At 22.2% G+C, this 13,269-nt stretch overlaps 1 protein-coding gene across 5 annotated transcripts in view; it reads right to left on the bottom strand.

The window, feature by feature from the left end:
• LOC122848187 (tensin-1-like) overlaps positions 1 to 13,269 on the bottom strand; it is a 102,159-nt gene that overhangs the window by 24,278 nt on the left and 64,612 nt on the right. For all 5 annotated transcript variants that reach the window (XM_044146080.1, XM_044146081.1, XM_044146086.1 and 2 more), the window contains one exon: positions 7,234 to 7,380. In XM_044146080.1, the coding sequence (XP_044002015.1) occupies positions 7,234 to 7,380 (147 nt within the window). The remainder of the gene's footprint in view (positions 1 to 7,233; positions 7,381 to 13,269) is intronic.

Raw genomic sequence — 13,269 nt, 5'->3', positions numbered from 1 at the left:
GTGCCAAAAGAAAATAACATTCTTTGAATATTTAGAATTAATTCTTAGAAAACTATTTTGTTATTTTTGTATTGATAAATAAATTTTTTTCTTCATTCCATTAACTAAATTGTAGCTATTATTTTGTATATATTATAATTTGTTTTTATATTTTTTTTTGGTCATTTACTGTTGAGGCATTTGAACAGTAAAAAAGAGAAATTGAATTACACCAGTTACTTCTTAGCCAGAAGACTTGTACCAAGTCATAAGTCATAAATAATAAGTCTGGGTTAATTGTTCAGGTATACTTGTTTCGTTGTCGGTTATTTATTTTTTTATATACACTCAATGAGAAATTTTATTCAACATCTTCAATACTAAATATATTTTTTATAATTTGTGTTGATATAAATTTAACTTGATGCATTTAATTGGACGATAAATGAACTTACAAACATGAAGATTATAAATTTTCATGATAATTTTGATAAAAATAAAATTGATGAATCCAAAGAGAAAGGAATAATTAAATTTAGTTTGAAAGAAAATTATTTATATATATATTGAGTATCACTTTTATTTGTGCATGTAAAATATAGAATGCCAAGGTCAGTCTTATTCCTTGCAATACATGAGCCAGTGATGCGATTGGAAAATTTTATACAAATATTTTATTCTTCGCATAGCAACCTGTGCATGTGTTAATGTTATTCACGTGAGGATGTTCAATTTATACCTGGGGGCATTTTGACTCGTCTTATCTTTCCAATTATTACGCATGTATATAAATATATTTTATTTTTTTTTGTATATTATATATCTATATTAATGTTACTACCGGAAATGAGCATTTCGATTTTCTTTATGTATTTATAATGAACAAGAGACCAATGATGTGATTTTATTCTGGGTGGTTATATTTTGTGCAAGAAAATAAAAATAGATTTTTTATAATTTAACGGATATATTGAATTGATAGTTTGCGTTAAATAGCCATCGAAATATTTCGTTAAATATCAATCGAAACATATTTTAAAAAGCCATAGAAAAATTTTTTAAATATCCATCGAAATTCATTTTAAATATCATCGAAATATATTGTAAATAACATCGAAATATTACTTTAAATATCAATCGAAATATATTTTAAAAATCCATCGAAATATTTTTCAAATATCTATCGAAATTTACTTTAAATAATTATCATCAAAATTTGTTCTAAATATCATCGAAATATTTTTTAAATAATATCGAAATATATTTTAAAAATCCATCGAAATATTTTTCAAATGTCCGACGAAATATACTTTAAATAATCATCATCGAAATTTGTTCTAAATATCATCGAAATATTTTTTAAATAATATCGAAATATATTTTAAAAATCCATCGAAATATTTTTCAAATATCTATCGAAATTTACTTTAAATAATTATCATCAAAATTTGTTTTAAATACCATCGAAATACTAAAAATATTTTCAGCCACACTTTTTTACATCAAAAAAAAATTAAAATGTTCATATAAATTTTTTAAAAATCAACAAACAATATACCAAAAAAAAAAAAATATATCTTTTTATATATAAAATTAAAATAGACTTGTTAATCAATGAGCTGACCTATTATTTCTCAAATTTTCTTATTAAAAAAAATATCAATAAATTGAATTCAATATACATTTTATAACTATTGTATATTGATAAATATTTTTTTTTGTAATTTACTTAATTTAACACCCGATTAGAGAGCATGTTTGTAAATACATTGGAGTACCATCAACACATGCAATCTCTGATTAAACCTGACCACTGTACTCGAATATTATTATATAAATTAAATTCGATTTGTGGTTATCACATTGGTAAACACTGGCTTCTCATCTACACACCAGTGTGTGTGCACATGTGTTTTTATATTTTTTTTAATAATTTATTTTATCAACAAAAAGAAAAAAAAATTAATTTAAAATAACTTTGCAGGTTGGTAATAAGATACATCGAGGTAAGGTATATGGGGTGTATCCGATTTATTTCATACGCAAAACCAACAATACAACCAACCACCACAACGTCATCTGGCAGCCAAAAAATAACCTTCATACCACACCTTTTTTAATACAAAAAAAAAAAACAAAAAAAATTTTATAAACAATAATAATAATAAAACATTCCATCAATACAAATTAAAACACTAATAAAAAACTCCGGATGTGTCAATCTTTCTGATCCGGCCCTTTCTTTGTTTCATTTATATTTTGTTTTTGATTTTTTTTTTTTTTTGAATCTTAATTATCATCCATGTCCATCAAATTAAATCGGGTGTGAAAGGAAAACAACACTTTTTTATGTATAGTCTATAGACTAAAAAAGGGCTAAATAAAAAATTTAATTTATACAAAAATAATAAATAATATTATGCTTTGACATGCTACTGTTGATTATTACAAGTATTTTTATTTTTTTTTTCATGTCAATTATCATGGTAAATTAAAATGCCGTTAAATTATCATCATGATTTAATGGGAAATAAAGAAATGGTCAATAAAATGATTATTGGAATTTGTAAATTTAAAAAAATAAATAGATAAATATGTTTCATCACAATGACAAGAATAAAATTTAACAAATTACATTTTTTTTTAATTTAAAAAATGTGGAGAATGTAAATTGATAAAAAAATTAAATAAAAAAAATATTTAAAAAATTCAATTTTTACATTTTTTTAATTTAATTATATTTTTGTTTATTAAAAATAATAAAATGATGTAAAAAAATTTTTAAAAAATTACAAAAGTTATTTAAAATATTAAAATGAATTTAAAAAATTTAAAAAATATTAATTTCTAATTTATTGCAAAAAAAAAATATTTTATAAACAAAATAAAAAATTGCTGTTAATCAAATGAATTTTTCAGATTGATAATATATTTTTTTAATTAAAAAAAAAATTATTTTCATTCAAAAAAAAAATATATATATCGAAATATGAATTTTCGACTGAAATTATTTATCATGCGGAGAAAATATTTTATTTAAATAACCGTTATTTAACCCCAAAGAGTTTCATAAAATAATAAAATTTTTTTGAAAGACAGATAAAGTAGCTTCTGTACATTTCGAAGGACATTGAGTTAACCCTCTTCACATACATTGAAGCAGCGAAGGTGAACGAGTTAACATCGCGTACTTGATCGACCAACACGTACAGCTTCAACTTCAGTATACCTCAGTCTCTCCCGAGATATGAATTATTCAAAATCTCTTTCTCCCATCATCCCCAAGCCACCCAGAATAATTGATACATACACAAGTTTAAATTTTTTACATTCAAAAATTGTCCAAACTCTCTAGTGTCAAATATAAACTTCTCCAAAAAAAAAAAAGAAACTTCAAAAACAAGAAGAAAAAAAAAATAAAACAATTCAACTAGAATTTAAAATAAAAAAAATATGTGTATGAAATGTAATTTTAACGGAAAAGCTCGAGAGAAGTCATGCGTTAAATTAAGAGAGTTACTATATGGTTTTTTTTTTTTTATTTAAATGTTCAAAGAGGCTGAAAGAGACAGAAAAAGACTTTGGTAGTACGGAAGTTATGGAAAAGAAGTAGTAGCATCAGTAGAAAAATAATGAAAAAAAAAAAAAATATATATATAAATATAGGAGGGTTGAGAGGAAAAAGAAGAAGAAGAAGGTGCCTTTGAGAGGCATATGAAATAAGAGCAATCCGAGGAAATAAGTTTCTCAAAGGGTTATTTTTTTATTTTTTTTTCTTGGCATGTGATTCAGTGTGACGAATAGACGAGAATTCCATTTCACATTTAATATTATATACATGTTGGTGTATGTAAAATGTGTGCATTCAGACAAAGTCAAATGTCGTCGAGAATATAATGCAGACATATGTACAATATATTCCAATGATGATAGATACAATGTAACAAGAAATGTGGAAAAGCCATGTCTCATCTTTTTTTTTTTTGCTGCTCTCTCCTTGCTGGATTATAATTTTTTTCTAATATATTTTTTATGAATTTAGATTGTGACTTTTCGATTGGGATTATAACTGGATATTTTGTTTAATTTTTTTAGCAATGTTTATAAATATTTATAATTATTTTTTATATTGTTTTATAGTAATATTTAAAATGTCAACGACCGAGAGATTACAGTATGTGTAAAAATATATATACAAGGTAAAGTCTAAGTGGATATACTCGTCTCACCTGTTTCTTCAGATCCAAAAAACTTGTAACTTTACATCAGAATTTTAATTGGACATGTCAATTTTTTATTTTTCTTATGTTTAGATATATTTTTTTTTTTTTTTAAATTGCAATTATTTTTTGTGGTTTTTTTTTAGATTTATTTATTTTGCAGGTATATATAGTTTCTATTGTGTTGACTTGATTTTATTTATTTTAATTTATTCAATTAAAAAATTGATAAATTTATTTATTTTTGTGAAATAAATTAGATTTTTTTTGATAATTTATAGAAGAAATTTTTAATAGGAAAATTTGTCCTTTAAATTATTTAATTAGCATGAAGTTTTTATTATTGTTTTATTGTTTGGACAAGTGATTTTTAAATAAATGAATTCAATAATTTTTTTATATTTAAATAGAAAAAATTGATAAATAAATTCGATGAGTTTTCTCAGGAGAATTTTTATAATCTTGAAAATACGGTTTATATTTTTTTGCAAAAAATAATGCTCGGTCCCTGACGGGAATTTTTTTGAGAATAGTTGAAGCTAGTTATGATCTGCTAGACAAATTTTAAAAATATCTACTTATCCATTTTCTTGGGAGAATTTTTTATAAACCCTAAATCTCAAAAATTATTGCTCTACATCATTTAACAAATTCAAATGCATTTGTTCATGAAAAATATTTAATTATCAATTTAAATAATTAATTTACCAATGCTAAATAAATTATAATTATTTTAAATAAATATTTCTTTATAAAAATCATTTAATTTTTATAAAATAAAATCTATTTATGGATAATTAAAAAATATTTTCTTTTTGTTTTTTTTTGTAAATAAATTAAGTTAAATAGTTTGACTAGGGTAAATCTGGAAATTATAATTACCAACATGAGCATATTTTAGTTAATGAAAAATTGCAATATGAAAATTCCTGTCTCCGGTAATAACGTTTCTATGCAAGCTTCCAAGTATGAATCTGCGGAAACTTTACTTTGGCTCTCTCTTCTCTCTAAGCTCAACTAATTAGACATATTTTCCAGCATATTGCTTCCCTGTGACATCAAAAACTTTTACTTTTTTTTTTCAATACCCAAAAGATAATGAGAAAACCATAAAAAATAAAAATAAAAAAAACCATATTATCAACTTTGTAACTGATATTAATTAACCTCTATACAAAAACAACAAAAAATTTTCAACAATAAATTATACTAACTACAAATCCAAGCACCACTTAATTCTAATTATTTTTTTTTCCATGTAAAATTGACTCGATAATCAAATTCTTTTATTATTCTCAATGAGTTTCTCAATATTTTTACATTTTTATTTTTTCAATCTATGTATCAAGTGGTTTTGAATCTTCAATGAGTAAAAAATCTCTACTAAAATAGTAAAAATAAAAAAAGAAAATAAAACAAGACAAAGAAATAAAAATTAAGCCCGGATATGAAATTTCCTCAATGATAATTTGCGGTAATATTAAAGACCGTTAAATAAAATTGAGTGTCTGCATTTATGATGATATCCTGTTGCGTTTGTGCATAATTATCAGCATTTATGCGCGTGACTCTCTGCATGAGGTGTCATTGCTGCCCTCGGTTGTATTATTATTATTTATTTTTATATTTTTAATTTTATACAGTATTTTAAACCGCTAGTTTTATTAAACATTCCGTTAAGTTTTTTTTATTTTAGGCATTGAATAATAATAAAATGATAAAAATGATTTATAGATCATTCAGTCGGTAATGTAGATTTCAAAATAATTATTCAATGATAAAACAGATGATCTATATGTGTATCGATTTATGATAAATCAATTGATAAATTATTTGAAAAGATTTCTCTTCTCTCGCTTGATGGAATATCATTCCAATTTTAAATGAAGCTAAATCCCATTGGGATGCATATCGTTTCGCCAGACAGTTGGCCATTAAAATCAGAGGATGGACATTTAGTTTGTGATCACAAAGTTAAGCGAATTTATTTTACCGGTCGTTTAAAGTCTCAATGGGGGATAATCACTAAAACTTCATCACTGTTAACTTTTTAACTTTACTTTAACAACTCTCTATAGATTTTTATTTTTATTACCTGGTTAATTAGTTGAAATAAAAAAAAATTGATTCATTTAAATTACCACAAATTTAAATGGCATTTTAATTATCATTTGGAAAAATTTAATTTACATTTATTAAAGTAAAATAAGACAATCAAAAAAATATTTTTTAAATTATTTTTTTTACTATTTTTTCACTTGATGATTTGAACTTTGCTAAGAAAAAAAAATTAGAGTGTTTGTAAATATATTTCTAAAATAATTAACAAGTAATTAAAAAAAATTTAATTTACATTTACATTTAATTTACATGGCTTTTTTTTTATTTTTGCAATTTTTTATTTTGTTTTAAATTATTAATTTTGTCTATTTATAATTTTTTTAATAACTAGTAATTATTCAAATGAAAAAAGAACGTTGCAAATAAAAATACATATTTTCTTATGGTAAAATTTTTTCAAGTTTATTTTGCTCTTGTGCTTTTTTGATTTATTTATATAATTTTATTATTTTCGGTAATTTAAGTGGAAAAACAGACAAAAAAAAATTACGACTAAATATAAATTTGTATCATTTCCTTAGTTGTCCGATTTTATACAGCTCTTTCCATTTATAAATTTAATTTTTTTGCGAATATGTTTTAAGCTTGTTCGTGGTTTGAAAACAAAAATTCACGAGACATTTCGTCATTAATGTTTTACGAGATTTTGGATGAACAGTTGTTGGATATATAAACGCCCTTTTCCGTTATATACTTTTTTTATCCCTTTTTTATTTTTTTATCACAAGCATACTTTTTAAAATTCCTCGGGTGGAAAAGAGAAATAAAAATAAATAAAAAACAAAGTTATGACACTGGTGGTGACGAGGATAAAACAAAAATAAAATAAAATAAAAAGGGTAAATATTTTATACGATAACTTATTATTTATATAATTTTTTTTTTGTTTTTAGGGGAATATATTTTGGCTTACCTGTTCAGGTGATTCGGTGATGAATGAATGACAATATTGAATACTAAAATGTGCACGTGGTTCACGTGCTAGAAAACTGAATTGTGCAAATTGCGGTTCACAGTTTGCGTATGAGATGCGTCTCAACGCATGTGCCATTTGCACTCGCTAAAACAAAATGAAACGAAATAAAACAATTATTAAAAAATTACAACAAATTAAAAAATAAATTTTCAACAGTAAAATAAATATGAAAATTTAAATTAGAAATTTAAAAATAAATAATTTTAATAGTTAATAATTATCTCAATTAATTTGTTTAAATATTTTCAATTTTTTTGCATGAAAAAAACAATTTTTAATTGATAAACAGGTAAATAAATAAATTAAAAAATTAAAAAATAAATAAAGCAACATTAAAAGTTAATAAATAATTAAAAATTAATATTAATTTTTTCTTTTTTTTAATAACGAAACAAATGAGAAAATTAAAGTAAAAAAAAAAAAAATGTAAAATCTATTTTTGTTTAAAAAAAAAAAGATAAAAACATGAAAAAAAAATTTTTATAAAATGAAAATTAAAGTTTCAGTTTGAGCCTCACTCGACACACTTTTCCAAGTGATAAAAATAAAAAATGAATTTTTTTTTTAATAAAAATTTTGGAGTGTACAAATCTTGACACAAGATGATAAATAATTTTCGATTCAAAAAGTTACTTCATTATGCACAACAGATGGAGTTATTTTTTTTTTCAAATCCAAGATTATCAAAGTCGATGAATGAATAAAATTCAAGTCTCGCTTTATATCTGTGAGAAAGAAAAAAAAATGTAAAAATTTACTGAATAAATTGTTGATAATTGTGGTCATCCTCATTGACAATAATTGGTTATAATAAATATCTATTAAATATTTTTATTGTGATATTTATTACCAGCTTGATTGATTGTCACAAATAAAAATAATATTTGTATTCATGAAGGGTTTGTTGTTGGTTATAAATTTTAAATTTTAAACAAGCCCCAAGTGACACAGATGTATAAAAATACACGACAATTTTATATAAATATTACTCCAAACTTTGACGAACGAATAATTGTAATTTGCATTAATTTTAATAATATTTTTTTCATTTTATCAGAATTACTTTTATAAAACTTTGTCCAATATTTTTTTACTCTATTTTATCAAGACACAAATTTTACTTTTATTTTATTTTTTACAAATTAAACTTTTAATGGAAACGTATTGGCTAGAAATTTTATAAATAATTTTTTTTATATTTAAAATAGTAGTAAAAAAATTGTTATTTATGGAATATTTATTTTGATGATATTGAAGATGATATTTCCAGGGAAAAAGAAATTTAGTTGAGTTAAAATTCAGTGGAATAAAAGATAAAGAAAAAAAAAAATTTAATTGTATATAGAAATTATTTTGTATTGATGTAATAAAGATGTTACATGATAAAAAATTATATTGATTTCGAGTTAAAAATTATATGTGTTTATTATTTTACCTTGCAATCATATCGAACCCATCATTTAATTTTTTTGAATGATTATTTACGAGTCATTTTCATAACAAGATTGAGGGTTACAACTGTATATATTTACATGATAATTATCTCAATGATTTACTCAAATATATATATATTTTTTTGTTTTAAATAACACGCACTGTAATAATGGTAAATAAAAAATAAACAAAACTTTTAAATAAATAATTATATGGATGAATGGATAAATAGATTAATGAAAAAATTAATAAATCAATTAATTAATCAATAAATAAATAAACAATAAATAAATAAGTTGTTTGATTAATAAATTCATTGACAAAAAAGTAATTCAATTTCTATTTTTTTTTATTTAGTTAATTGATTCTAGAATTTTTATCCAGGTTTTTTTGCAAAAAAAAATCAAAAAATTATTGTTTTCTCTTATTTTTTCTTTTATCTTGTTATCTGGTTTTTCTTATTCATCTGTATATTTTCATATTGCACTTTGTTTCTGGTATAGTATCTGATATTCGCATATTTTTCTGGTAAAGTTTCTGATAGAGTATTTGAGTATAGATTGTAGTATAAAGGTAGTGGAAGAGTTAGGTAAAGATGCACTTCGTTTAACACTAGTACATCAATCGTCCGCTAGAACTTGTATATATATTAACAAACCTCCGACATGTCCACATGCGAGAAACATTTTGACTTTACAAAATCAATTATTTTCCCAATTTCCATCACTTAAATTTAATAGTTTTTCCAACGATAATTATAAACAACATAAAGTCAAATTATTGATTATTTATAATTTTTTATCCGAGTAAAAAAATATTTATTAAAATTTTTGAATTAAAAAAATATATAGGTATATTTCATTGGCTAAAAAAATGATCATTGATTAAATGAAAAAAACTAACAATAAACGAAAAAATATTTGAAAAAAGTAAAGGGTTGACTTGAGAACAAAATAAATGATTAATATTCTTGAATGTATACACCTGGGATTTTATTGTAAATGAGTTTATCGCAGCAATAATTCAAGTGACAATGCAACAACAGGCAAATGACTAAAAGTTTGTAAATTTTTTATTTTATATTTGTTTATATAAGTTTTATTTGAAAGAGTAAGTAAGATAGAAAGTGACACTGTAGTTTTAAACAAACTGCCAACAACGGACTAATTATACAAACGAGTTAAGCTCGAAGCACGCGCATATAATGATTATTGTTGTTTTTAGTTTTAAAATGCCAAATGTAATTTCAAGAATATTAAATTTAAATTTTATACATATAAATATGCACATATATATATGCACATAAAGACTAATGTTTATATTATTATCATCAAGTATTTTGTTGGCTGATGATACAACATTGTTATAATTTTAAAAAGTAAAATTTCATTGTCAACAATATATGTATGTATATTTGTCAAGTGTATTATTATTTGTGGTTTCAAAATACTTGAATAAAATCTTGAGAAACACTCCATTGTCATATTTTCATGAATAGTTTTGTTATGTTTTCACAACTGTTACATCAACTAATGGTCATTTCAAGAGCACTGGACAAAATTTAATTCTCAATTTCTGTTGTATCATTGGACTACTAAAACAAAAAGGCTAAACCTATATTTATACTTTAATAATTGAATAACAATTAAGTGGAAATTTATTATTATTATTACAGCTGACATATTAATCTTTTTATTATTTGATATTGAATTTAATTTATGTTATTTTTTTTTCTTTAATTAACAAAAGATAAAAGATTTTTTGAATTTCGAAAAATTTAAAATTATTTTTTGACTTTTAAAAATGGTCGTGATGATGATTTACAATGAAATAATATTTTATAGATATTTTTTTATTTATTAGCTTGGAAAAAATTAATAATTTATAGAATTTATGATTTTTTGCATTAATAACAAAAGGGCCTAACTGCAATTGTTTCGAAATTTTCATTTTGTTAATAGTAAAATGGTCAGAGCTTTTTTTATTTTTTAAATTTATTGTTGTTCTATATTAATTCATGTGTTAGTTAATGTGACTAAGGGAAAAAATATTTTCAAATTAAAAACGGCTTAATTTTGTAGAATTAGATACTTTTTATATTAATTTTTGGCAATTAGATATTTTTAAAATTATTTATCTGCAATATAAAAAGTTGCAAATAATTATAAAATTTGAGCTTTTCTCATTTTAATTTCAAAGTAATATTTTATATTTTAAAAAGTAACAAATCAACAGACACATTAATTAGCTGAGAATAATCAAATGTTTTTTCTTTTCATAATTATTCTTTTGTCAAGTAATGAATGTACAAATAAATCAAATCTATAGAATTTCAACTTTTAGCTGAAAAATAGTCAGTGTCTCATTTGGCGTCTACTCGTCTGCTTGATAAAGAAAAAATAAATAAAAAAAAAAAAATTAAAATGAAGATAGAAAAAAATATAAAAAATAAAAAAAAAAAAATTGGACGATGTTATACATAAAGTAAAGAAGAGAACCCGGTGACAAGTTGCAAGATAAACAACTCGAGTATACCGCCTCTTGAATTCTGCACTCAGGCGTAATGTGAGCTTTTTTTTTTTTTCTTTATAATTTTTTTTTTTTTTTTTAAATATATATATTTTTTTTTATTTTTCGTTTCACGGACTTTAAAAGACATATATTACAAGTCAAATACATGATCAGACAGTTTGTAATTTTTTTTCAAAAAAAAAAAAACCCGATTTAGAAAAAAAAAAAAACTAAAAAAAATTTTTATAAAATAAATAAAAATAAATTTCATAACTTGTTTATTTACTTGAGCTTTTCCATAAATAGTTAAATTTTTTCCATGCAATTGAATAATTTTTATTTGACTTTAAAATTAAAAATCGACAAAAATTTTTTAAAACATTCTTCATAAAATTTTAAAAATAAATAACAAAAAAGCTCATCATTATTATTGCATATTTGAAATTCAAGTAGTTCTTTTTTTTTTTCTAACATCATATTTTTCTATTTAAGATAAAACAAAAATAAAATAGTAAAAAAATAAAAGTCAAGTAGCTTTTGAACTTCCATTTGCATATAATTTTTGTTTTTATTTTTTTAAATACCTTGATATATTGCGATAAATCTTGACAACGTAAATAACAGAATAGAAATTTTTTTTTTTTGTTTTTTTTTTATTTATTTGTTTATTTATTCTTTTTTTTTATTTTACGGATTTTTATGTGAATATACATGAAAGACCACTCACAATGTCTCGTATATATATTTTACACTTTCCATTTGTGCACATTCACACTTTCCAAAGATCCCTAGGGATTTAATTTTAACTTTTTTTGTTTCTTTATATTCTTTGCCATTTTAGGTAGTTTTATTGTTGATTTTTTTAATTCTATTTTTCCCATTTTTTAGTTAAAAATATACGACATTGCGTATATAATTTTATGCATTCGTTATTCTATACAAAATACAACCCCTGGAGGTGAATAAATATCACTGTTATTTTACAATTATTTCAATTTTTTATTGTAGCTATACACACACATTCATATCACAGTTTTTAAATCATTTTTCATTCTCGTACGCGGAATTCACAATAAAAATTTTATTATCAGTTATTTTGTACTCGCAATGTGTCAAATTCTTTTTTTAAAAACTAAAAATACATATTTTTCAACAAAAAGGCACAAACAAAATTCAATTATTTTATTAATCTTGGTATTTTTAAATATATTTTTCATATAAAAACTCAAATTAAATTTTTATTTTGACAACTAAATATTTATTTTAATATAAATTAATTTTTTAAGCGCGAAAAAATCAATAATTATTAGAAAAAATATTATTTTATTAATTTTGGTATTTTTTAAAATATATTTTTCATATAAAAACTAAAATTAAATTTTTATTTTGGCAACTAAACATTTATTTTAATAAAAATTAATTTTTTAAGCGCGAAAATATCAATAATTATTGGAAAAAAATATTATTTTTGTATTGACACTTGAATGGTTTGTAAATAAAAAAAAATATATGAGAAAATTTCACGTATGGTCGAGGTGAAATTGCAAAGCCATATATGCATTTTAAAATTTTGCATATAAGGGTATATTTAAAAAAAAAAAAGAAAAAGGTGTTGGAACTCCAGTGCAGCATGAAAAACGAGTACTGCATATCAACACAGATAATTTTTTTTTTTTCGTATTATAACTATGTAGAGTATATTGTAAAAAAATATCATATGACAGTAAATTTTTATTGTAAAATAAATAAATAAATATATTGTTGAAAAAAACGGGGAATAAAAATTTAAATTTTCAATTCATTTGATGTGATTTTACCTAGTATTTCAGCGTCAGTATTGAAATTAGAACTGGCTTGTTTTTGGACTGGTCGTTTTGTTGTTTTGTCAATGAGGTATTTGAATTTATATTGCTCTCGAAAAATACACACGTGTATATATATGTGTATATTAACATGAAAAGATGGGTAGAGAAATTGGATCGTGCAGATTTTTTATGTATATACATTGTCACGGGACATGAGACACAT

This window comes from Aphidius gifuensis, linkage group LG2 (assembly GCF_014905175.1).
Source record: "Aphidius gifuensis isolate YNYX2018 linkage group LG2, ASM1490517v1, whole genome shotgun sequence".
In the NCBI taxonomy this organism is placed as follows: Eukaryota; Metazoa; Arthropoda; class Insecta; order Hymenoptera; family Braconidae; genus Aphidius; species Aphidius gifuensis.
The sequence above is the reverse complement of the archived record's forward strand: the minus strand, read 5'-3'. Positions and strand labels throughout refer to the sequence as shown.